This window comes from Acomys russatus, chromosome 16 (assembly GCF_903995435.1).
Source record: "Acomys russatus chromosome 16, mAcoRus1.1, whole genome shotgun sequence".
NCBI lineage: Eukaryota > Metazoa > Chordata > Mammalia > Rodentia > Muridae > Acomys > Acomys russatus.
Window position 1 is genome coordinate 1,854,208 of NC_067152.1, and position 24,419 is coordinate 1,878,626.

Sequence of the window (24,419 nt, forward strand, 5' to 3'; positions counted from 1 at the left end):
GTGCTGAGGTTTTGGAGTGGGTAGTTGTTTCTGGGCCCAGTGCTTAACCAGATTGAAATGTACCTGTCTGTCCCACTGTGCCAGCTTTGAGCTAGGACTGCAAAGAGAAATAAAACATTGTTATTTTCAATTATTATTGTGTGTGCATGTTTGTGAACATGATGCAAGGAGGGGACACACATGCCACAGTCCTTGTGTGGACATTAGAGGGCTGCCTTGTGGAGTGAGATCTGACTTCTGCCTTTATGTGGGCTACAGGGTTGTCGTCAGTGGCTGGGCCAGCTGCTCAGCTCCTATGTTGTTTTTTGTTGTTGTTGTTGTTGTTGGTTTTGAGACACTGTCTCACTTTGTAGATCAAGATGGCCTCAAATTCTCAGAGATCCACGTACATCTGCCTCCCCGTTGCCTTCAGTCAAAGGTGTGCCCAGCTCGATGCTTTTGTTTTCAGACTGCCTTGTGTCTGGGGGGTGAATCAGCAAACTCCTCCCATGGAGGGCCAGATAAATACTGTAAGCCTCGCAGACCTCGTGTCTCTTCTTGTTACCATGCCACTGTGGGATTAAATAGACATGGCTGCGTTTCAGGAAAACTTTATTGGTTAAGACAGGCTGTGCTGGGCCAGGTTGATTTGGCTTTGGCCTAGTTTGCCATCTTCTCCTCTGGTGGGCCAATGGTGCATAAAGTCTAGGTTTTAGTGTCTAGATTTTGGTTTTGTTTTTGTTTGTTTTGCTTTTTTTGTTTGTTTTTTTGAGACCTGGTAGAGAATGTCAACCAGGTTGGCCTCAAACTTGTTATGTAGGCTGTGATAGCCTTGGCCTCCTGATTCTCCTGTTTCTACCTCCCCAGCGCTGAGAGTAAAGGTGTGTGCTGCCACACCTGGCTTGCAGGTGATTCTTGCTACTTGGATAAATATGGTCTGTATTTTCTTCATACATGAATCACAACGTTCTTGTACTTAGGAACTCTAGACACCATTATGCCCGGGATAATTTTAAACAGAAAAATAGCCAACAAAAAGCACAAAAATGTGAGCAACTAGGGGCTAATTAGAAACAAAGGTCACTTAATAAAACTAAATCCTGAGAGGGCTGGAGATGGCTCAGTGGTTAAAAGCACTGGCTGTTCTTCCAGAGGACTCGAGTTCAATTCCCACATGGCAGCTTGCAACTGTTCCAAGAGATCTGCCATGCTCACACCGATATACATACAGGCAAAACACCAATGCACATTAAATAAATAAATCTTTTTTTTTTTTTTTTAACTTTTCTTTCTTTTTTTTTTTTTTTTTTTTTTCCCTCTGTGTAGCCTTGGCCATCCTGGACTCACTTTGTAGACCAGGCTGGCCTCGAACTCACAGCAATCCGCCTGCCTCTGCCTCCCGAGTGCTGGGATTAAAGGCGTGCACCACCACACCCGGCAAATAAATAAATCTTAAAAACAAAAAACGAACCATGAAACCTGAGGTCAAAGAATTGTTTTGTTTGACTTGCTGGGACCATGTACACAGTGAGTCACATTTGCTGTTTTATGTATGTCTGCGCACGATATACGTGCTGGTATCGTTACAAATGAATTGTGGTGATTAAGTCAACTTATGAGCACTGTGAGGCCTCCTGGGACCTTGGTCCAGAGCTGGCAGACATGGGTCTGGGGTGGAAAGGGGGCGTGGATTCAGAAGGCTTCTTGGAGAACCTAACCAGAGTCAAAAAGAACATTCCAGGAACAAAAATACAAAGAAGGCGAGGCATGGCAGAGGGCTGCAGGTTTACCTACCTATGGTCAGTTGAGGGACTGTGTGAAAATGTGGGAATGGTGGGGTTGAGGCTGAGCCTTCTCCTGTAGCTCTGTTCTCAATTGATGCTGCGGTGTTGTGGGAGGAAGTTAGTGGACTGATGTGTTAGTTTTGTCACTGTGAAAAATACCTGAGAGAACTTAAAGGGGAGGAAAGATTATTTTGGTCACGGTTTTAGAGATTTCAGCTTATAGTTCTCGTTGGCTGGAATCATTGCTTTGGGCCAAGGTGAGGCCAGAGCACTCAGCAGAGGCTGCCCTAGCTTGACAGTGGCCAGGATGCAGAGAGAAGGATGCTTGTGTTGGCTGTCTTCCCCTTCCTCCCTGTTTTGTCTGTTTAATGGTGCTGTCCTCTCAGCAATTTCCCCTCCTCAATAATCTTCTGTGGAAATACTTATCCGTGTATGTAATGCTCATGTGTGCCACACAGAGAAATGTGCTGTAGTAATCTCAGCACCTTGGCATCTCTCAGTCTAGTCGAATTGGCAGGATCAGCCATCATAGCTCGTTTTCCCCTAATGTTTCTGGATTTTGGAAATTATATTTTTCAAATCTCGTGTTACTTGTCATGTCTGCATTGTTGGTTCCATGCAATTTGAATGTCATGCATTAAATTTTATTGGTTGGATGTTGTCTGAATCTTTTTTCATTACAGTTTTATGATTGATGAAAGTGTAAGGACCACTCTAAAACAAAGCTTTATGGTTTGGTTTGAGGCGGGGTCTCTCTAGCTCTGACAGGCTAGAACCTCCTGGGTAAGCCAGGCTGGCCTAAGAGTCACAGCACGCTGGGATTGAAGGGGTGTGGGGCCACAGGTGGCCTGACAAAAGCTTGTTGAATCTAAACATATTCGTATCTTCTGATGCCAGTCGTTGAAGAAAGTTGCCAAATTGCTTGGAATTATTAGGGCAAAGCTTCTTTTTTTCCATTAAGACTTTTTTGTTATTTTAAAATATTTTAAGATTATGAGCCAGGCTTGGTAGCTCATATCTATAATTCTAGCACTCAGGAGACTGAGGCAAGAGGATTATTACAGTGTTAAGGCCAGCTGGGCTACAGTTTGAGACCTTGTTTCAAAAGAAAAAAAAAAAAGAAAACTTCAAAACAGAGCCAGTAAATGAATATTGCAGATCATAAATTTTAATAACCTGGAGAGAACCATGATTTTTATTCTACTTATATGCTTTTATTTGTTTGTTTTTGAGACAGGGTTTATCTGTGTAGTCCTGGCTGTCTTTGAACTCTCTCTATAGACCAAGCTAGCCTCAAACTCAAGAAGATTTGCCTGCTTCTGCCTCCTGAGTGCTGGGATTAAAGGTGTGTGTCATCTCTATTTTTTTTTTCCCCCGAGAGAGGGTTTCTCTATGTAGCCGTGGCTGGCCTGGACTCACATTGTAGACCAGGCTGGCCTCGAACTCACAGGGATCCACCTGCCTCTGCCTCCCAAGTGCTGGGATTAAAGGGATGTGCCGCCACCACCACCCGGTGCCACCTCTATTTTTAAGGAGTTATTTTATTTTTATTTATTTATGCATCTCTGTTGTAGGTATTTGTACATGAGTATAGGTACCCATGGAGGCCAAAAGAGGGTGCCCTGGAGCTGGAGTTACAGGTATTTGTGAGCTGCCTCACGTGGGTACTAGGAGGCCCTGTGCCTGTATTTGCTCTACTGCTGAGCTGCCTCAACCTCTTAAAATATCTTAATCAAAATGTATGACTTCTGTAGTTCAATTGGAGTGATGCAGAGATTAGCATGACTCCTGTGCAAAAATACCAACTTAATGAAGTGTTGTATATTTTTAATTTGGTGGTTTTTAAACTTTCAGAATTTCATGCATATATATAACATATTTTGATTGTATTCTCCCTCTACTTTTCCCCTTTAAGTCCTCTTAGGGTTCTCTTTCACATGTCCCTCTGAGCTTTTTTTTTTTTTTTTTTTTTTTAATTCTACTGAGTCCAATTCTGCGAGTTCTAGTGCTGCCAATATGTGCATAGCAGTGAGATTGTCCACTGCCACATGGATAACTAGCCATAGTCCTAAAGATCCCCTCCCAGTTATTAAAATAAATAAGTAGGTAGTATGCTCATATGTATATGTGTGTGTGTGTGTGTGTGTGTGTGTGTGTATGCGTACAATTGTTAATCGCCTTCCTTTTTTTCCCTCTTATTATCACTAAACTTGAGATCTTTCAGTGAATAATTCCCTTCAAGTCTAATATATCTCAGAGCATAGTATTTTGGTAACTTTGATTAATTTTGTTTAGTATCTTGCTTGACAGTCAGTGTAATACAGAGGGTACTTAAGAGTCTGGGCTTTGAAAATCTCTGATTTTTAAGTCCTAATTTTATTAGCTGTTAGCTCTGAGGCCTGGGGCCCCATCCATAACTGCCTGAACTTGAGCCTCGTTATCTGCAAGATGGTAGTAATGGTAATGTAGGTTCCCAGGGTTGAGAATCACAGTTCCTGCCTGAGAATTTGCATGTGGATCTGGCCTGGGTGTTTTGTGCTTTACAAAGAGCTCGACAGCTGTAGTGCAGGGTTCCGCATTCTCAGCTTGGATTTTCTTGAGAATTTTAAATTTTTTAAAAAATTATACAGATGACATTTTCTTTAGACTTATCATTTGTATCGCTTTTCGGTTGTCCCTTGTGCAGTTTGTATGTTAAGCTGCTGCTGCTCCCGCCACGGCCACTACCACAATGCTAAAGAAAGCTGCTGTGCCTCCTTCCTCTCTCTCCTCCCCACCTCCCACACCCGGGACAACCACAGTCAGCCATGGTTTTGAAGCCTGTTCCCCAGACCCGATCACTTGGCACATTTTGGAGTGAGTTCTAGTTGCCTGGGTATAACTCATGATGCCTTAAGCGGTTTCAGAGTTCCTGCCCGTGTGATCGAGCAGTAACGGCGTTCCCTCTTTTGTCCTGGGCAGCGCAGACTGTCAGAGAAGAGCTGGCTCTCTGTGTTTACTAATAGGCAGGCATTTCGTTTCTGATAGCCCAGCTGTTTTGTTGTCCTGTAGTTATGTGATCATAGCAGAGGAAGATTAAGGATTTCATATTTGTTTTCGGTTTGGTTCTTTTGTTTTTATTTATTTATTTATTTATTTATTTATTTTTGGTTTATTGATACAGGGTTTCTCTGTGTAGCCTTGGTTGTCCTGGACTCACTTTCTAGACCAGGCTGGCCTCAAACTCACAGCGATCCACCTGCCTCTGCCTCCCGAGTGCTGGGATTAAAGGCGTGCGCCACCATGCCCTGCTTGGTTTGTTTTTTTACAACAGGGTCTCACTGTGTGTGTGTAGCCTTGCCTGGCCTGGAATTCCCTCTGTAGACCAGGCTAGCCTGTAATTCATAGAAATCTGCCTGCCTCTTTCTCCCAAGTACATGAATTAAAGGCATGTGCCACCAGATTTTTTTCAGGGTTGCTGTGGTTGATTTCCTGTCAGGTGCTAGTTCACTTCTCTAGTAGTGTGACCCTCATGTTCTGCTCCTTCACCTGGAAGCAAATTTACAGTGTGCTTCTGTGAATGAACACTGGGCAGTAAGATACAGAGTTCACGGCAGCCTCCTGTAGGGCAAGGCTCCGGGCTGGCGCTGCTTTCCTTTTCTTTCTTTTTTTAATTAAAGATTTATTTATTATGTATACAATGCTCTGCCCACATGTGTACCTGCACACCAGAAGAGGGCACATAGATGGCTGTGAGCCACCATGTGGTTGCTGGGAATTGAACTCAGGACCTTTGGAAGAGTGCTCTTAACCTCTGAGCCATCTCTCCAGCCAGTCAGTCTGTCGGTCTGTTTTCTTTCTTTCTTTCTTTCTTTCTCTCTCTCTCTCTCTCTCTCTCTCTCTCTCTCTCTCTCTCTCTCTGTCTGTCTGTCTTTGTTTTTAAGGCATCAGATCACATTATAGATGGTTGTGAACCACTATGTGGTTGCTGGGAATTGAACTCAGGACCTCTGGAAGAGCAGCCAGTGCTCTTAACCGCTGACCCATCTCTCCAGCCCCAGCTCTGCTTTTCATAGGTTATAGGAAGAGCTTAGCCAGACTGCTGTTAAAGTCAGGACTAGGACTTGGGGTTTTCAGAGAATATAAACTGCTCTGTGAGGAGCAGCTCTTGTAAGGCCTAAGGTATCTTCCTAGACCGTGCTGGACTGTCGGGCTGAGGTCTTTGTCTCTGCGGTTGACTGCACTGAAGTTTCTCAGAGCACACTGGCCCTACCTTCAGACCCATGGCACCCTGTGTGACCTTGGTCATCAAACCACTTCAAGAGCTTTATTTTTACCCTGGCTGTTCGTTTTAAGATAGGAGGGTGGTTTCTTTCCTCTAAAGTTCTCTGGGGGAAGAAACAGTGCCAGGGTGCAGTAGAGGCTGGTTAAACACCAAAACCACACTCTTCGTGTTTCTGGGGTTGAGACGTGACATCAGCTGTGCTGCAAGCACCAGCTTCCAGGCCGTGAGAACGCTTCAGTTCATTTTGTTTGTTTTTTACTTTTAGACAAGTAAAATGGCACAGGAGGAGAAGATGCCCCTTCCCAGTCCTAGCCATTGCATGCTAAGGATGAGCATTTTCTTTAAATCCAGCATTTCCCAACTTTGGGTTTTTATCTTCTCCAGGGGTGATGGTGAGAACTCTCATAACTTAGTAGGTCTCAGGAAGCCAGGTTACCAACATATCCTGTTCGCGTGCGTGTGTGTAGTCTGTTACCCACAGGCCACTTTCCACCCCCCATGACCTTCGGTTACCATCCGGAAAGGTGGACCCAGATACCAGTCAGAGTTTCCAAGCTTTGGTTTAGTTTAGACATTTTAGAAAATGGTAGTGGCAATAATTGTAAAAAGAAGTCTTTTGAGTGGCACGCACAGCAATTGTGGAGCAATACTTCCTGAGGGAGGAAGGAGAGGGGCTCTGTGCTTTTGCAGTAGTGTGTTTGAGAGTGAACATTCAGAAGAAAACACGAAGCAGCTAAAGTGATCAGAGAACCATTTGGTTAGAAATCAGACACATTCTTCCGTCTTCGTGTGTGTGTGTGTGTGTGTGTGTGTGTGTGTGTGTGTGTGTGTGTGTGTGTGTACACGCACGCGCAACTATGTAGGTCAGAGAACATTTTGTGGGAGTTGATTTTCTGTTTTCATTATGTGGGCCCCAGGGATTGAACTCAGGTTGTCAGGCTCCGGGACAATCCTTAGGTATTTAATCTTTTGGGTTTTTTTTGTTTTGCTTTGGTTTTTTGTTGGCTATTTGTTTTTGAGACGGGGTTTCTCTGTGTAGCCCTGGCTGTCCTGGACTCACTTTGTAGTCCAGGCTGGCCTCGAACTCACAGCGATCCGCCTGCCTCTGCCTCCCGAGTGCTGAGATTTAAGGTATATGCCACCATGCCTGGCTAAACTTTTGTTTTTAAAAACATTTTTTGAAGAGATTTTTTTTTTAAATACTATCTGTAGTCGTGTGTATATGGTGCTGGCAGCAGAGGTGTTGATGGCCCTGGAGCTGGAGTTGTAGGCAGTTATTAGCTGTCAAATATGGATACTGTGAACCAAACCTGCTTATTCTATAAGAGGAGTACATGGTCTTAAGAGCTGAGCCATCTTAACTAGCCCCATTACATTTTTTAAATGAATTTTCATTTTATATGTGTTGGCATTTTGTCTTGAATAGCTAGAGCAGAGTGTCAGATCCTCTGGAACTGGAGTTAACGCTCTGTTGTGAGTCACCAAGTGGGTAGTAGAAACTAAACCCAGGTCATCAATAGCTAGTGGTCTTAAGTGTGGAACCAGTCATTACATACATCATTGGTTGAGCATGGCCTACATGCCGTTAATTCCAGCAATTAGGAGGCAGAGGCAGGAGCAGGCAGGTCTCTATAAATTCAAGGCCAACTTGGTCTTTGTAGCGTGTTCCAGGCCATCCAGGGATATATAATGAGACCCTGTCTCAAAAAACCAAACACATTATTATTATATAGTATTGAAGTTGTTCAAATCACACTGTTACACTTTATTTTACTTGTATCTTTACTGTTTTAAAGATTATTTTTGAACTCAGAGATTTGCTACTGTGCCCAGCACATTTTCATTATTGACCTGTATGTATGCATGGCATGTGTTTGCTTGTGCATGCATGCTCTTCTTGAGGCCCCAAAAGGATATCAGATGTCCTATCATTTTCCACCTTTATTCTTTTAGGGTTTCTTCTTGAACCTGAAACTCACATTTTATTGGCTCGGCTGGCAGCTAGCAACCCCTAGTGATTTTCCTCTTTTTTCCCCCTGTCCTTGGGTTCTAGGCATTTGTAGACTCCTGCCCAGTGTGCTGTATGGATGCTAGAGTCTGAACTCTGGTCCTTACATTCTACTGGAAGCACTTTTACCTATTGAGCTGTCGTTGATTTTTCCAGGTGAAGATGTTTACATTGTCCAGGGTAGCTCTAAGCCCTGTTGGTAGTCCTTTCCTCATTGACCTAGAAGGCAGTGAATGCTGAGGGCCTTCCTTTCAGACCCCGTTAATCAAGGTTTTAGCAATAGTTCATTCTGCATGCTTGCCACTGCAGAATCCATAGCATTGGCATTGCCCACGAGATGCCATTAGTGGCCCCCATATGTTTTCAAACACTTTTTGGAAGGAGGAGTACACGAGAACCACAGATTTTGGGGCTTTATGATATTAAAAGAAAAATCAACAACAAAAAACACCTTGTTAGATTTCTTCCAACATTTCTCCTTAGAGCAACTGACTGGTGGTTTGATCTTTATAGACTAAGTCAACACTAGGGAGGGAGAGTTTGAGTATCTGTTGGAAAAGGGAGCATGCCCAGTAGAACACTAGAGTAAGTTTTAAGGAAACCGTTTATTGATTGTATTGTCCACTTGCCCACTTAAGAGTCGGTGAGATTGATTCATAATTTATGAAAAGTTTCTTTTGATATTGCTCATATTTTGGAAGGCTTGTTTCTCTCTATGTAGAAGTTGCTGCCTTTGGCCTTGGTGTCCAGATGGTGTTGAAGATTGTGGGAGTCAGTATGGTATACTTGGGAGAGTTGTTCAAAGCCAATGTAAAGATAGAATTTTGGCATCTCATGAATAACCTGATATCCTGACTTAAGCCAGAACTCTGGCGTTAGAGAATTTCCAGCATGGGAGAACTGACTACGAAAAGTTCTCCTCTGGCTCCTTACCAAGTTAGACAAGGGAGCAATGAGCTGCTGAGTTGTAGCCAGCTGGCATGGGTGTGAGGGTGTACTATAAATTGTCCCTTAGGGCCTAGCTTCTAGTTGTGAAGAGCCTTCCAATAAGAGTGAGTCCTGTACACTGTTCCCTGCTCAGCCTGCAGCGGTGACGTAACACTGCCTGTCGTGTGGGGCAAGAGACCGCACAACCTTCACGCTTCCCCCGTGTTGCCTTTCCCAAGACTTCCTATACTAGTTTCTGTTTCTGACCTTTCTCTTGGGGAGATAGAGCCACAGTTCTCTTGTTCTGCACTCGTTCCCTGTTCTTAAACGTTCCAGAACTTCATCTGTGTTCTCTGTTTTAACCATTTTGGATATGATGTTTCAGCTAGGATGAAGAATATGAAATAGTTGTTTTCTTGGCTTGTACTCTTTCTCCAGTCTGTGGACTATTTTTGGCTCCTGAGGGATACTCTGGGTTTTTCCCCATCTTGGAAGCTTTTTATTCTACTCATAAATATTCAGTATTGAAGTTACTGCTCAGTTTTATGCTCCTGAGAATTAGTGTATAGACTCTAGATCAGAAGGGATTAAAATGATCCAGATCTGAAGCATTATAAGGTATATCAGCAACACTTCTACTTTTAAGTGTCTCTATGATTTTAAAATTGTTTTTTATCTGTGGGTCTAAATGTATTAAGCATCTAATATAGGAACCATTAGATATCTGCTCTGCTGTTCATGCCTAGAACAGACATACCAAAATGGGCACACACGTTTAGTTGCAGAATTCAGGAGACTGAGGTAGACAGATTTCTGAGTTTGAGGCCAGCCTGGTGTGTGTAGTGAGACTCTACCTCAAAACAAGCAGAAAAGCTGACCAAGTAGCCAAGTAGTTTAGTTATTACTAAACTTGACTAGCACGCCTGAGGCTCTAGCTCTGTGCTCCAGTATACCTCTCACTACAAAACAGACAAACAAACAAGTAATAAAAAAAAAAGAAAGAAAGAAAGAAAGAAAAGAAAGGAAACCTATTAGGGATGGTTGCTTCTTGTATTTCTGGCCTAGAGTCTGCAGTGGAATATCTTGGATCATGGTACAGATGTCTACATTGATGAAATCTATTCACTGGTTTGGAACTCAGGATTCATCACAAAGTAGATTGATTTGGCCCAGTCTTAGCAACGAATCCTTTAAATAGTTCTCTGCTTTATTTTGTACATTAGCTAAGGTTGACTCACCCCAAAATCATGCCTTCTATCATTCTGGGGAGCTTTCTGAGTCAACCCAGCCTGGCTCAGGAGAAAGTTATGCTCTGTGTTGTAGCCATCCACAGTAAGTTCTCTTCTCGCCTTTCACACACACAGTAGGACATCAGCTACTGAAGCATAAGAGAAAACAGCGGTTGGGATTGGGCTTTCCATGAGCTTGCATGTTTCCTGAAGAGTTTCTGGCTTAAGTCGCTAATGAAATTTTGAGCTGACATGTGCCACAAATCTCTGAGATGCTAGCTCCTAATTTGTATAGCAAACTATGTTGAGGCAGTTGACATTCGCTCTGAGGAATTTCTTTGGCAGGTTTTCCTTTAGACTTCTGGACAGATCTGCAAAAAGTATGGCTTTTAAAGTCCTTGTAAGTGACATATGTCAGAAGACTGAATAAGGCATGGATAAACACTCTTGGTGCCCTGAGATGCTGTTCTTGAGGCCAGCGTACACAAGGAGTTGAGTCTTCTGGAATGCATTTCTAAATTTTTTTGGTTTCCACAAGCAAGTTCTTTTAATGTCGTTCCTGGATTCATGTCTAAACTAGGGAGAGGTTTGGTATCTAACACTAGAGCAGGCTTCTTGTTGTTGTTCTTAAGATTTATTTATTTTTAGTTTGTGTATGAGTGTTTTACCTGCATGTATGTATGTGAGCCATGATTGTGCAGGAGCCTGTGGAGGCCAGAAGAGGACATTAGACCACTTGGAACTGGAGTTACAGACAACTGTGAGCCACCATGTGGCTGCTGGGAACAGAACCCATGTCCTCTGCAGGGGCAGCCAGTGTTCTTGACTGACAGCCATCTATCCAGCCCTACCAGTGCTGCTTTTTGCTTTAAAGGGGACTCCAAACTTTTAACATAATCACCTTCATTTCTACTGCTTCAGAATTAGAAGTCTTGGTGAGGGTTAGGGTATATGAGAGTATTAGAATAAAAGCTTTTAATTTTTAAATATTATTTTAATTTATGTTTATGTGGTACCTGTATGAATTTATGTGTGCTGCCACCTGCGTGCAGGTGTCTGTGGAGGCCAGAGGGCTGCTGAACACCGTGGAACTAGAATTATAGGAGGTTCAAGCTGCCTGATGCTGGTGCCGGGAACCAAGTCCAGGTACCTCACAAGAGCAGCAAGCTCTCCAGCCCCTAGAACAGAGGCTTCTTTTGTCGAACAGTAAATAAAAGGCTATGAATTAAAAAAAAGAAAGGAAAGAAATTATAATGTGTAGCAGAAAAGTGTTATATTTATGAGTGCTATACAGGTTGGCAAGTTGTTATATGATCTGTGGTTTTATACTAATACCACTTTCACTCTTTCCTTTTAGCTTTGAACTTAAATATTTCCTATATTTTTAATAGTGACAGCGAGTAGGCATTGCAAATAAAGCAAGAAACGGCTAATGTTTATGTTTTCAGATAAGCATGCTAGGATTGATTGTTGAGAGATAAGGATGGAGGTGGACAGAAAGATGGTTCAGTGGATAAAAGGGCTAGCCCCCAGCAAGGTTAGCAGCCTGAGTCCGGTCTGCCTGAACCCATGTAAAAGGTTGGTACTTACCTATAATCCCAGCAATGCCATAGCAAGATGGATGGTGAAGACAGGAGAATGCTCTGGAAACCTGAGCGCCAGGTAGCCGGAGCAAGCAATATAGCAGCAGAAAGAAGTGGCCCTACTTCAACTAGTGGACAGCAAAAACTAACTAAATGATGGAAAACTTGGAAGATACAGAATTAAACCAAAGATAAGATTGGGGCTTACGTTGTAGTAGGGTGGCAGAGTGCTTGCCGAGTGTGCATAAGGGCCTGGCTTTAGTGGCCATTGAAAGAGAAACAGAGACACACAGATGCACACACCCATGAGGCTGGGTGAGGAGGGCGGGAGGGAGGGAGAGATTGATTGAAAGGTGTTCTCTTGAATTGTTTTGGTCTGGTAAGCAGCATAGGAAAAAGTAAGAACTCAATCCCATAAACCAACCCACTAAACAATCCTCGCTGAAAGCAGGCCTTGCTTCTAGTGACAGTGAAACTGGGTCTCACACTAATAGTGCTGTGTCTTTTTCACCTTATTCCTGACTGAACTTAGGGCTGGGGTTTGGGGGAGTAGGATGACAACGTGGCCTCCCTACGCCTAGATGTGCTGACTTTAGGTCAGGTGGGGTCTGAATTCTGCAGCCTTGGCTTTGATAGCACGCAGGCTGTACCAGGCCATGGTTATCCTGTGTGATCTGTTTTGATTCTAAGTTTTCTCTTTCTGTTGTTAGCTGCTGGTGAGGTAGAGTTGCCTCTGTTGATAAAGAGCAGATACAGAAGTTCATATCCAAACCTGAATAGCCATTTTTAACTCGAAACACTTTTCCTAGAGTTGACACGCCAGAATCCTTCCCTTATTTGGTGCCTTGCTTAAATCTGAAGCGTGCATGAGGTTACCAGCGCTCCCTGTATGCTGGTTACTTGCTTTTTGGTGCCCACAGCAGGCAGAGTAGTTAATAAAAGCATCTTTGTAACCACGTTCTCCCTTGGTGCTTAGGTGACTCTCCTCCCTTTCCTGAGAGGCCTGGGCGTTCTCTTGAGCTGTGGTAGGAGTATAGGCAGAAGCTGTGTTTGCACATGTCCTCATCTGACATGTGCGCGTGTTTGCATTCTTTAACTCTTGAAGAACTTTTCCTTTATTGTCAGATTGTGAATTTTTCCAGGAAAAGTGTTGGGTTTTAAAAATTCATTTCTTGCGGCTGGGCGTGGTGGTACATGCCTTTAATCCCAGCACTCGGGAGTTTGAGGACAGCCAAAGCTACACAGAGAAACCCTGTCTTGAAAAAACAAACAAAATAAAAATTCATTTTTGTAGCTACTATTTTATTCCTGTAGAAAATATTGTTTTTCCTTCCTCTTCCTCCTGTTTTGGGGGTGGGGTGGGGGAAGCAGGTTCTTAGGTGCCCCAGGATAACTTTCACTTCTTGATCCTCCTGCCTCTGCCTCCAGGGTTACAGAGGTAGAGATTACAGATGTGCACCTATGTACTTGGGCGGCATTTCCTTAGCGTGCACTTCAGTGCTTCCACCAACCTGTATATACCGATCTCCTTTAATCTGCAAAGCTCCTCAATTGCTTATTCCAGTGGGCGCAGTGAATGCCATCAGGGACTGTTAGGGGTTGTAGTTGAGGTTTCTACTAGATTTTGGTTTTTAAACCAACATCTGCGGTGTCCTCTGGTTCTGCTGAAGATCAAGAGTCCGGATTTTGGAACAGACTTTTTGCATTTTCCTTGGGCAATTACCTAACTTTTCTGTGCTTAATTTCCTCATCTGTAACATGAAAAGTAGTTCTTACCTTACAGGACAATTGAAGGATAAGTGAATAGTCCATAAAGAGCTTAGAATATTGCCTTATGCATTGAAGAGTCTATAGAACGTGCCGTGGTGATGGTGGTATGACATATTTGCTTTGTTTGGCTAGGAAAACTTGAGCCAACCACTAATGTTTGAGTTGTGTCTGAGTATCTTTTAGTGTTTGTTTGTTTGTTTTTTTTTCTTTTCAAAACAGGGTTTTTCTGTGTAGCCTTGGCTGTCCTGGACTTTGTAGACCAGGCTGGCCTTGAACTCACAGAGATCTGTCTGTGTCTGCCTCCCTGAGTGCTGGGGTTACAGGCCTGTGCCCATGGCACCGGGCTGTATTTTTAACTCTTAAGTATAGAACCAGTTCTGTAAGTTCAGTGTGTCCTATGGTTGGGGGCTGTGGCCAAGCATCTAATAGGTAAAGTCCACTGACTGGAATCAGGTGTTAGGCCGTGCTGCTTTCTGTCTGGTTACAGAGCAGGGCAGAATCCTAGAGCACTGGGTAGACAGGCCCTTCAGTCCTCTGTTCCCACTGAGCTGCCCTTGAGCCCCTACCTTACAGCAACCCAGAAACGATAGAAAGATACTAATCTTTGGTGTTAGCTCTTCTCATCTGTCTCTCTGTTTACTCACATGCCACCTGAAAACTGCTTTATCCTGGGCTATAAAACTGAATTGTTCACTAAAGGAGCAACTCACAGTCTGATGCAGTGGTTCTCAACCTCCCTAATGCTGTGACACTTTAATACCGTTCCTCATGTTGTGACCCCCAACCATAGACTTATTTTTATTACTACTTCATAACTATAATTTTGCTACTGTTACACATTGTAATGTCAGTACCTGTGTTTTCTGATGGCCTTAGTTGACCCCTGTGAAAGGATTGTTCACTCCCCAGGGGTCGCAACCCACAGTCTAGAACCTCTGGTCTAGAGTCATGATGGTCAGTAAATATAATAGCTTTATTAATTAGTGACAAAGACATAAAATAAAAGCTGCTTCCCCAGTCACTCTAGTTATCTATAAAGTACTTAATACTCCCATGTAGTTGGAACATAGATGATGGGAGATTGTGTGCTCCATGGCGCGCTGTGGAGGTCAGAGGACACCTTTGTGCAGTCAGCTTACTCCTACCTTTATATGGGTCTGGGGATGAACCCATGTTGCCAGGCATGCACTCAAGTGCCTTTATTTATGGAGCCATCTCCCACTTGCGGTTTTATTCTAATGTTAATGTGGTCATTTTTTTTTTTTTTTTTTAGCTCAGTCACTTGGACTGGAGCATTAGCAGATGAAACTAAATCCTAAAATCATTTCTTTTGGGTATCATTGTCTTTATTCTGCCTAATCACCCTCCAAAAAGATGATTTTGAAATGGTTACAGACAATATAAGTATTCACTTTCCATGCAGTGTTAATATTAACAGTGTACTGTATGTGTGTGCCCATCTGTGTGTAATATGTAGACAACATATTTAATCTGTTAAATCTATAATAGGTTTTCAGTGACCATTTATTACATGTGTTTTAAGAGCTAAGCACCATGCTAAGGCATTTAAAGACACTGAAAAGGGAATCTGGGTATTGGTGTTACACACCCCTAGCCCCAGCACTCGGGAGGCCGAGGTAGCAGGTCTCTGGGTTCGAGGACAGCCTGGTCTAAGGAGTGAGTTCCAGGACAGCCAGAGCTACACAGAGAACCCCTCAAAAAACGAAAACAGAAGACAATGAGAAGGGGAGAGATGTTTACAACCACTTGCCGCTCCTCCACAGGACCTGGCTTCAGTTCCCAGCACCCACATGGCTGCTTACAACAATCAGTATGCCCTTTTCTAATATCCTTGGGCGTCAGACATGCATATAATGTACATACATACACACAAGCAAAACACTAATAAATATAAAATAAAACAAATTGAGAGGAAAACATTGAAAGGAAAAAAATTGCTGACTTATCTCTTAAAAATGAATTCAGTGTTGCACTTAGTCTATCTTTTTGAAGGTTTCTCCATGGCTCTGGGCTTCTGCTGGTGCTGCATGGATTACAGCCACTGGACTTACAATAGAGGTCATGGTTTCTTTGTGTGCAGTGACCTTATGAAGTCCTTCCTGTGTTTTCACTTTCTACTGACTCTGTTGTCATTGAGTGAATCCGGTGACAGCCTAGCCTCCTGCCTTTAACCCCCATCCAATCCTCAAGAGTCTTCAATTTTCTCATAATCAAAATGACCTTTAGAAATACAGCTTTGCTCAGGTTACGTACCTGTTCAAGACCCTTCATGCGCCTTAAGAGCAAACTCTTGTCAAGGGCTTCTTGAGCTTGTCCTTGCCTTCCTTACCTTCCTGTAGAAGACACTCATCCTGCCACGGCAGCCTACAATATGTTACTCTTGGGACCATCACTTACATTGTTTTCTTTGTTTATGACGCACCAAGCCAAGACTACTTATCTCTTCCAATCCCAGCTACTTGTCTCATACTTCAGATTTCAACTCAGGAGGATATCTTCTGAGACAGTTTTTCTGATGGTATGAGAAGGATCTCACCATCTTTCTTACACTTTGTCAAAATATTCATTTACAAGATAGATTTGTGTATTTGTCCATGAGGAACTTTTTTCTGGTTCCCTCCCTGAAAACAGTACAGGCACAAGAGGTTTCAGTCTCCCCAAGTATTTGGTAAATGGGCATGAGAGTTCTCAGACATTGAAAGAGATGAGTCAGAAAGAAAAGTCATTCAGAAAGGAAGCCAGTCAGAGCAACAGTGCTACCCTTTGGCTGAACTTTCTCTCTCCTTTTCTAGACACCTTGAGATTCTAAGTTTGGTGGCACTTTTGAGTAGATTGCTACAGATTGTCCAACCAGATGTAGGGTCTCATGATTCTTAATGTGATACTTTCCCTTTGCTTAGTGATGCTATTGAGATGTTCAGGAGGAGTCTGGCCCAGCTGCCTTCTCTTTCCATCCTGCTTTCCACTTAACTTGGTGGTAAGTACCTGTACTTGTTGAACCATCTCACTACTCCAGAAAAGGCAGTTTTAGAAGGGCTGTTTTTAAATTTTAAATTCATATGGGTCAGGCCCCGTTGTCTCAGGATCTTGGCCTGAAACTGGCACTTAATTATAGCTAATTGAGCTGCTGTTCTGCCTAGGGCGGGGGGTCAGCAGTGACGGTGGAGTGGCCACCACCCCTGATGATCCTCAGCGCTGGGTGGCTCTTTGCTTCAAGTAACTCACATGTGGATTGATTTTAGAAATCATCAAATAACCTACCTACCTGCCTGCTTTGTGTGTGTGTGTACGTCAGAGTGTGTACACGTCAGGAACAACTTTCTATCATGTGAGTCCAGGAGCTTGAACTCAGGTTCCGTTCTGAATTTTTAAAAATTACTTATTTATTTTTATTTTATGTGCACTGGTGTTTTGCCTACATGTATTCTGTGTGAGGATGTCATATCTTAGAGTTACAGACAGTTTTTAGCTGCCATGTGGGTGCTGGGAATTGAGCCAGAGTCCTCTGAAAGAACATTCAGTGCTTTTAACCTCTCTAGCCCCCCATTCTGAATATTTTTAAAGGTTTATTTTTATTATTTTTAAGTGTGTGTGTGCATGTGTGTATGCACATGTAGGTGCCCGTGGAGGTCACAAGTGTCAGGGTAACTTCTGATAGGAGTGCTGGGAATAAAACTCTGACCCTCTGGAAAAGTAGTATGCGCTTAATCAGCGAGCTGTCTTTCTAGCCTGGGTTGTTTGTTTGCTTTTCCATTCTGCATGTATTGAAGCCATGCTTATTGGCTCTCCTCAGCTTCTCTTCTATCTGCATCCTATAAACGATGCTCAAAATAGGCTGGTTGTGGTGGGCAAGCCTTTAGCCCAGCACTAGGAGGGCAAGAATAGGTGTGTCTTTGAGTTCCATCCAGGCCAGCCAGGTATACTGAGACCATATCTTTAAAAAAAATTCTGAAATGCTACTAATAGCTTTTATTTCTATAATGATTGTTGTGCTACAAGAGCATACTCTGTGCCAGACTCTCTCTATCACTTCCTTAGATGTCACCTCCTCTAAGGCATCCTCTGTCTAAGCCTTAAGTAAGGAAATCCCAGTACCTCCTGGCACCTTCAGAGTTGACAGGCCCTGTTTTAGGTTTTAAAATACACCCGGGGTTGGAGGTTGGTTTATTACCTGTTTGTCTTCTTGACCTGTAAGCCTCTCTTTTGCCAACCAAGAAGCCCTGGGCTGAGGCAGACAATAGACAGCACTGCAGATGCCCTCACATCCCTTGCTTCCCTGTGAGGTTAGCCTTTACAGAGGTGTCTAAGTGGCCTGCTCTGAAAGCCCTAGGCACTTTACTTATGGTTTCTACCAGTGTTGTCTCATTTAAGGACAGGACCCCTTTCCAATCACAGAAAAGTTGACTTCTTTTGAAATATGTGATACCTATGAAAATAGATTCAAAATAAGAATTGTAATTTATGCTCCTCCCTCGGAAAAGTATTTAAAAATCCACCTTTGAATTATGAATACTGCTTTTTTGTTTTGTTTTGATTTTGTTTTTCAAGACAGGGTTTCTCTGTGTAGCCCTGGCTGTCCTGGACTCGCTTTGTAGACCAGGCTGGCCTCGAACTCACAGTGATCTGCCTGCCTTTGCCTCCCCAGGGCTGGGATTACAGCCATGCGCCACCATGCCTGGACGAATTCTGAATACTCCTTTAAAAAAAAAAAGATTTATTATTTATTTATTATACATACAGTGTTATGCCAGCATGTATGCCAGAAGAGGGCATCACATCTCATAGATGGTTGTGGGCCACCATGTGGTTGCTGGGAATTGAACTCAGGACTGTTACCCTGACTTTGTTCTGCTTTGTTCTCACCAAAACCACTTTAATTAGGAAAGGAGTAAAAACGTGGGTATGTCATAGAGGTAAAGCATGCTACCCAGAGAGAGCAGATTTGTTACACATTGATACAAACAGGTCTTAAGACAATATTCACAAATGACAATATGAAGTCAGCTAGCCCTGAAGCAGGATCTTCGGAGAATTCTAAAAGCAAGCAAAAAAAACACACAGGAATCAAACCTAGGGCGTTGCCCACAGGAGGCAAGTGGTCTGCTACCGAACTTTATTCCTGACCCTAGTCCTTTGAGACAGGGTCTCATTAGGTAGCTCAGACTGGCCTCTAACATTTAATTCTCTCCAATGATAAAATTATGGGTGGCCCATAAAAGAACTCATAACTGGCCAGGCACGGTGGCACACGCCTTTAATCCCAGCATTTGGGGGAGGCAAAAGCAGGTGGATCTCTGTCAGTTCAAGGCCAGCCTGGTCTACAAAGAGAGTCCAGGACAGCCAAGGCTATACAGAGAAACCCTGTCTCAAAAAAACCAAGCAAGCAAGCAAACACACAAAGACCTTATAACAGAAACCAAGTTTTTCTGAGTCAAGAAAACTTTCATATGGGCTTTTCTTTCAACACATTACCACAGACTGACATCCATTCCTGCAACTTATGTTCATTTTTTTCTTAGGAGTATGTGTCGGTATGAGCACGCAGGTACCCTAGAAGGACGGCTAGAGTAACAGGCATTTGTCAGCTCCTGACATGAGTTCTGAGAACCGAGCTCAAGCCCGCGGGAGACAGCACTCTGGAACTCACTCTGTAGACCACTGAGACATCGCTAGAGTCTCCCTCCCCCAGCCCCTTTTTTGAGGCAGGGTCTCAGAAGGCAACCCTGACTGACCTGGAGCTTAATATGTACAACAGGCTGGCCTCAAACTCACAGAAATCTGCTCACCTCTGCCTCCTAAGTGCTGGTATTAAAGGATGGTACTGCCATGCCCAGCCTTCTGTAACTTATTTTTAACACACACCTAGACAGTCTCGCTCAGGCAGAGAAAGAAATGTGAGACCATCTGCCTGTACGTCACTCTTGTACATTTATCTACTATTCAGCAGAAACTAAAAAAAATGCTTGATAGGTACAGTCCGTAGAGACAGTATTGAAATTACTAAGACTGTCTCTTCAACTCAAGACTAGAGCCAACTCACTGTGGACTGGCTCTAAGCTTATTCCAAACAGATACTAATGGCATTAGGGATAATGGGTAGGTCTCCCGAATAAAGCCTGTCTGCTACTGGCTAAAATTCTGAGCTTAATTTTTTTTTTTTTTTTTTATTGTTCCTCAACTGTATTTTGTTTTTACTGTCACCCTTGACACACTGTAAAATGGAGTTTCTACTAGTGACATTACCTAGTTCATAAATGAAAAGATTAAAATACAAATAAAATAATTCTGGAGCCAAGAGATCACGATGACCCACAGCTGAAGCCCTTGCACTTCACGAGGAGAAGCAGAAGGGTCAGGAGCTCAGGGTTGTCTCTGGCTGCACAGCAAACCTGGGCCGCTTGGGCGACACAACAGCCCCATGTTAAAAGGAACAAAGAAATTTCACCAAGAAAATTAAGTTGATCTAGCACTTTAAAAGCTGTCTCCTTATTTGGGAGTGGTAGCCCATGCCTTTAATCCTAGGACTTGGGATGGAAAGACAAATGGATCAATGTGAGTTTGAGCCCAGCCTGGATCTAATAGTGAGTTCCAGGACAGACAGAGCTACACAGTGAGAGCCTGTCTCAAAAACAAAACAGAGCCCCACAAAATCAAATCAAATCAAATCAAATCATAGAACTGTCTCCTTGCATACAGTGTTAATCCCAGGGCTACAGAGTACTTACCAGTCTTTGTAACCATCATCAAAAAGTCATCCTCGCCACATGGCAAGTTTGAAGCTAGCTTGGGTTACATAAGACTCTGTCTCAAGGGCCAGGCCTGGTGGCACATGCCTTTAATCCCAGCAAGTGGATCTCTGTGAGTTTGAGGCCAGCCTGGTCTACAAAGCAAGTCCAAGACAGCCAACGCTACACAGAAAAACCCTGTCTTAAAAAGGCAAAAAAAAAAAAAAAAAAAAAAAAAAGACTCTGTCTCAAAAACCAAGCAAACTAGGCTGAGTATGATCATACTTGCAATCCCAGCACTTCCCAACCCAAGGAAAAAAGTTGCCATGGATTTGAAACCAGCCTTTGCTAATGAGTTTGAAGCCAACCTTGGCTATAGTATGAAGCCTTGTCTCAAAAATATTTGTTTAAATTTTTTTTCATGAGAAGTAAATGTTTTATACAAACCATAGAGAATATTCCTTGAAACTGCACATACGTACTTTGTTATCCCTGGAACAAAGAAAAAATACCTGCTTGGTGGCAGCAAAACAATCCCATAAAAGGGAGAGTCTAAAATGCGCACCATTCCATTTCCCCAGAATTGTGCAGAAAACAAATTTCTGGAAAACAAATTATTTCAAGGACAATAAGGGTATTTGGGGAGGAACATAAAACCTTAGTTCTCAAGGTCAGGGAGAAAGTCTGTGTGTACTTTCCAAATAAAGTTTCCATTAAAAAAAAAACTGTGAATGGTGGTGCACATCTTTAACTCCAATGATCCTGGCAGAGGCAGAAGCTGAGACAGGCGCATCTCTGTGAGTTTTAGGTCAGCTACATATTGAGATTCTGTCTCAAAACCAGCCAAACAAACAAAAAGCCCAACAAACTAATGCAGTTAAAATATAATAGTAGCAAATACGGATTCAAATGATTAGGAAGACTTCACTTGTCTTCCTATAGAAAGTCCCTTTAGGAAATAGGGGTCATGCCAGGATGATGTTCCAAAATGTCTTGGGGGTTTCACTTGACTGCAGGGGCTTTCTGGTTCAGGGTTTCATGTCCATTCAGTAAAGAGAACGTAAAAGCAGAATCGTATTGCTTTTCAGCTGTTCTCATTTACTGCTCTTTGAATCAGTTTACAAGTTCTGTTCTGAGGTTAAGAGAAGGAAAGTTATGCATAGAGTCAGAAGACCTGGGTTCAAATCTCAGTTTCCTATGTAAAGCAGCTTCCATGTTGGGCTTGCCTTCGGGCTTAAAGGATGTCTTCAGGCTTGGATTAGTGAGCGACTAATAATTCTTTTCTTACTGAAGTGTCCTTTACTTGTAAATATAAGCAACTTAAGGAAGATTTCTTCTAATTATGAATTCACCTGTGTAATTGATAGCTGTAAGAAAAGAAGTGACTAAGCTAACGTAGGAATAGAGAGTGCGTGTGTTTACCCTTCCAGCTGACACGATTTCATACCTATAGGAAAGTTACAAGGAACAGGGTATGTGTGTGCTGCATTGAGGAGGTGGAGGCAGGAAAATTGCAAATTTAAGACCAGTCTGGGCCACATAGCAAGACCAGGTCTGAAGGGATGAGGAAGGAACTTAGGGAGGTTGGGTCAGCAGCCTGAGCCCCTGCAGAAGGTAAATGGTCGGAGGAATTAACCTCGAGTCTGTTTGATGGGAAGGCAGTCTGTGTTCACACCATCCTTCTCTACTGTGGATCCTGAGAGCTGTACTCTGTTCACGGTTTTGCTGCTCATTTTGGTAAAAACAGTTGGTAAACCCTTTCCCACTGTCCCCGGCCTTGACATAACATTCAAACTATAGACACCATCATCATTTAGCTCTTTAATAGCTGTTCAGAGTAATTAATACACTTAAAGCAAAAATAAAAATGGACACTTATGCACCAAGTTTGATGTTGAAATCATCGCTCCATCTCATTTCTGTATGAGAGAGAGAGAGAACTGACATAATTTTACTGGTCTGTAGGTTGATGACCAAGTAGTTTTTATTCTTTGGGAGTATACTCTCCAGGGCTATTGGAGTTTTCCTTATTCTAGTAGTTACTCTTTTTGCTTTAATTTTACATCTATTTATCTTTATTTAGTGTGTGTGTGTGTGTGTGTGTGTGTGTGTGTGTGTGTGTGTGTGTGTGTGGCACGGCGGGGTGTGAGTGCTCTCTAGACATCAGAATAACTTGTGAGATCGCTTTTCTTCTACCATGTGGATCCTACAGATTGAGCTCAGGTCGCCAGGCTTGGTGGCAAGTGCCTTTACCTAGGAGCCATCTTGCTGACCCACTAATTTCCCATTTGGAATCAACACTCCTTAAATTCTTTTAAAAAAAGTTTTGAGGCAGGGTCATACTATGTAGCTCTCTGGCTGTCCTGGAAGTCATTTTGTAGACCAGGCTGGCCTTGAACTCACAGGGCTCAATCAGCCTGCCTCAGCCGCCCAAGTGCTGAGATTAGAGGCGTTGCACCACACTCTGAGCAGAAGTCAACAGCTTCAGCCCTCCTTCCCGGCAGGCCACGGGGCACTGTTTCTAGGAGAGCAGGGGAGACCCTGAGATTGAGGCTTTAAAATGTCTTTACTTCCCCCCTTTATTTTGCCTGAAGGAATTATCTCAGTTTTGACTGAGATAGATTTTTCTAGAGTCTTTGAATCAAGATTGCATACTGGTGGCTCACAGGCTACATGTGGCTGGCAAACGAATTTGGGACTTACCTCATGTTTAAATGGTTTTTATTTGTAGCTAATTCTTAAAAAGCCAGAACATTTTAACATGCATGCTCATACTCTACTTCCCTGCTTGGTTCTACAGAGAGCATCTGTTGGGACTGGGGAGTAACTGCCAGAGGTTTCTGCTGTCACCATCAGCCTATTTTAGGCCTGGCCTCTGTAGACACTCAAATCTTTACCTCCAGATCCAGAACTCAACTCCAGTTTCAAAAGCTAGTAAAGTATTGATGATGTATTTTAGTGGTGAATACCTTGACCTTAGGTATAAAAGAGACCTGCTTTCCTCCATAGGCAGGAAAATAGCTCGTAAGTAGAGTCAGAAGTTTCTCTAAAATCAGTGTTACCCTATTCCTGTCAGAATCTCATTTCCAGTATGATGGCGCCAGTACCCACTCTCTGTAACCGCTCAGTTGAGATGCGCTGCTTTCATTTCTGCACAGGGGTGCCACGACCAGCAGAGGGTGCTGTCCACCCACTGAGCCTTCTCTTGTCTTGGCTCAGCTGAACAGCAGCTGTTGGGCATGTGCCCCGGGTCTGTGTGAGAGTTTGGGCATGTTCATTTGGTTCCCATCCCCAGTGCCCACCCCTTTAGACCCTGGCCAGGTTATTGTGTCACTGGGGACTGTATTCAGAAACAGGAAACTGGGGAAAGTTAATTGTTTTCTCCTCTCCCTTTTTCCCATGCAGCTGAACAAAAGGTTCATCCTCAGTTTTCTCCATGCCCATGGGAAGCTGTTTACCCGGATTGGGTAAGTGTGCAGGATGTTTATTTTATTTCCCTACATTACAAGTCATTTTGGAATTTAATATTGTTAGCAACTAGCCTGTGTTTGTAACTGAGGGCACAGGGTGTGAATTCTTAGAGGCCTCCACCTAACCTTCACTCTCTTTCCTACTGTGCTTCTACAGTTGGAAAGATATCACCCTCTAGCTTTGTCTCTCTTTTCTCTTTGTTTAAGGACGGGCGTACCCCAGTCCCCTCTCCTAGCCCCCTTGGGTTTCTGTGGCTCTGTCTTCCAGATTAACCCCCAGTAGCCCTGACATAGTCATGCTGTACTCCTTGGTGCTACTACCAGGGGTCCTCCTTGGGAAAAACTATCTCCTACTTTTTCCTCAAAAACAAGAGTTAACAATTGCCTTCCTCTGTGTTCTCCTGGCCCATCCCCCTTCCTGTGTGCTCAGTCCCCGGTGCTACATTGGTGTTCTCAGTAAATTCCATGACTGTTGCATGGTACCTCCATGGATTTACCTGTAAGTCCTAGGGAAGGCAGCATGTGCAGAAACGGAATGTTTTCTCCCTGAGTCCCTGGGAGGAGTCTCTGGTGCATCAGAAGAGTTTGTCCTGACAGTGCAAGCTCATCATCCAGAAGCTGGACAGAGCCTCACGTCAGAGACATGTACTGAGTGTCTG

At 43.3% G+C, this 24,419-nt stretch overlaps 1 protein-coding gene across 1 annotated transcript in view; it reads left to right on the plus strand.

Annotated features, from left to right (window-relative positions):
* The window catches only part of Smg6 (SMG6 nonsense mediated mRNA decay factor), a 236,533-nt gene that overhangs the window by 35,778 nt on the left and 176,336 nt on the right, over window positions 1-24,419 (plus strand). The window contains exon 9 of the mRNA XM_051157931.1: window positions 23,696-23,757. Within this exon, the coding sequence (XP_051013888.1) occupies window positions 23,696-23,757 (62 nt within the window). The remainder of the gene's footprint in view (window positions 1-23,695; window positions 23,758-24,419) is intronic.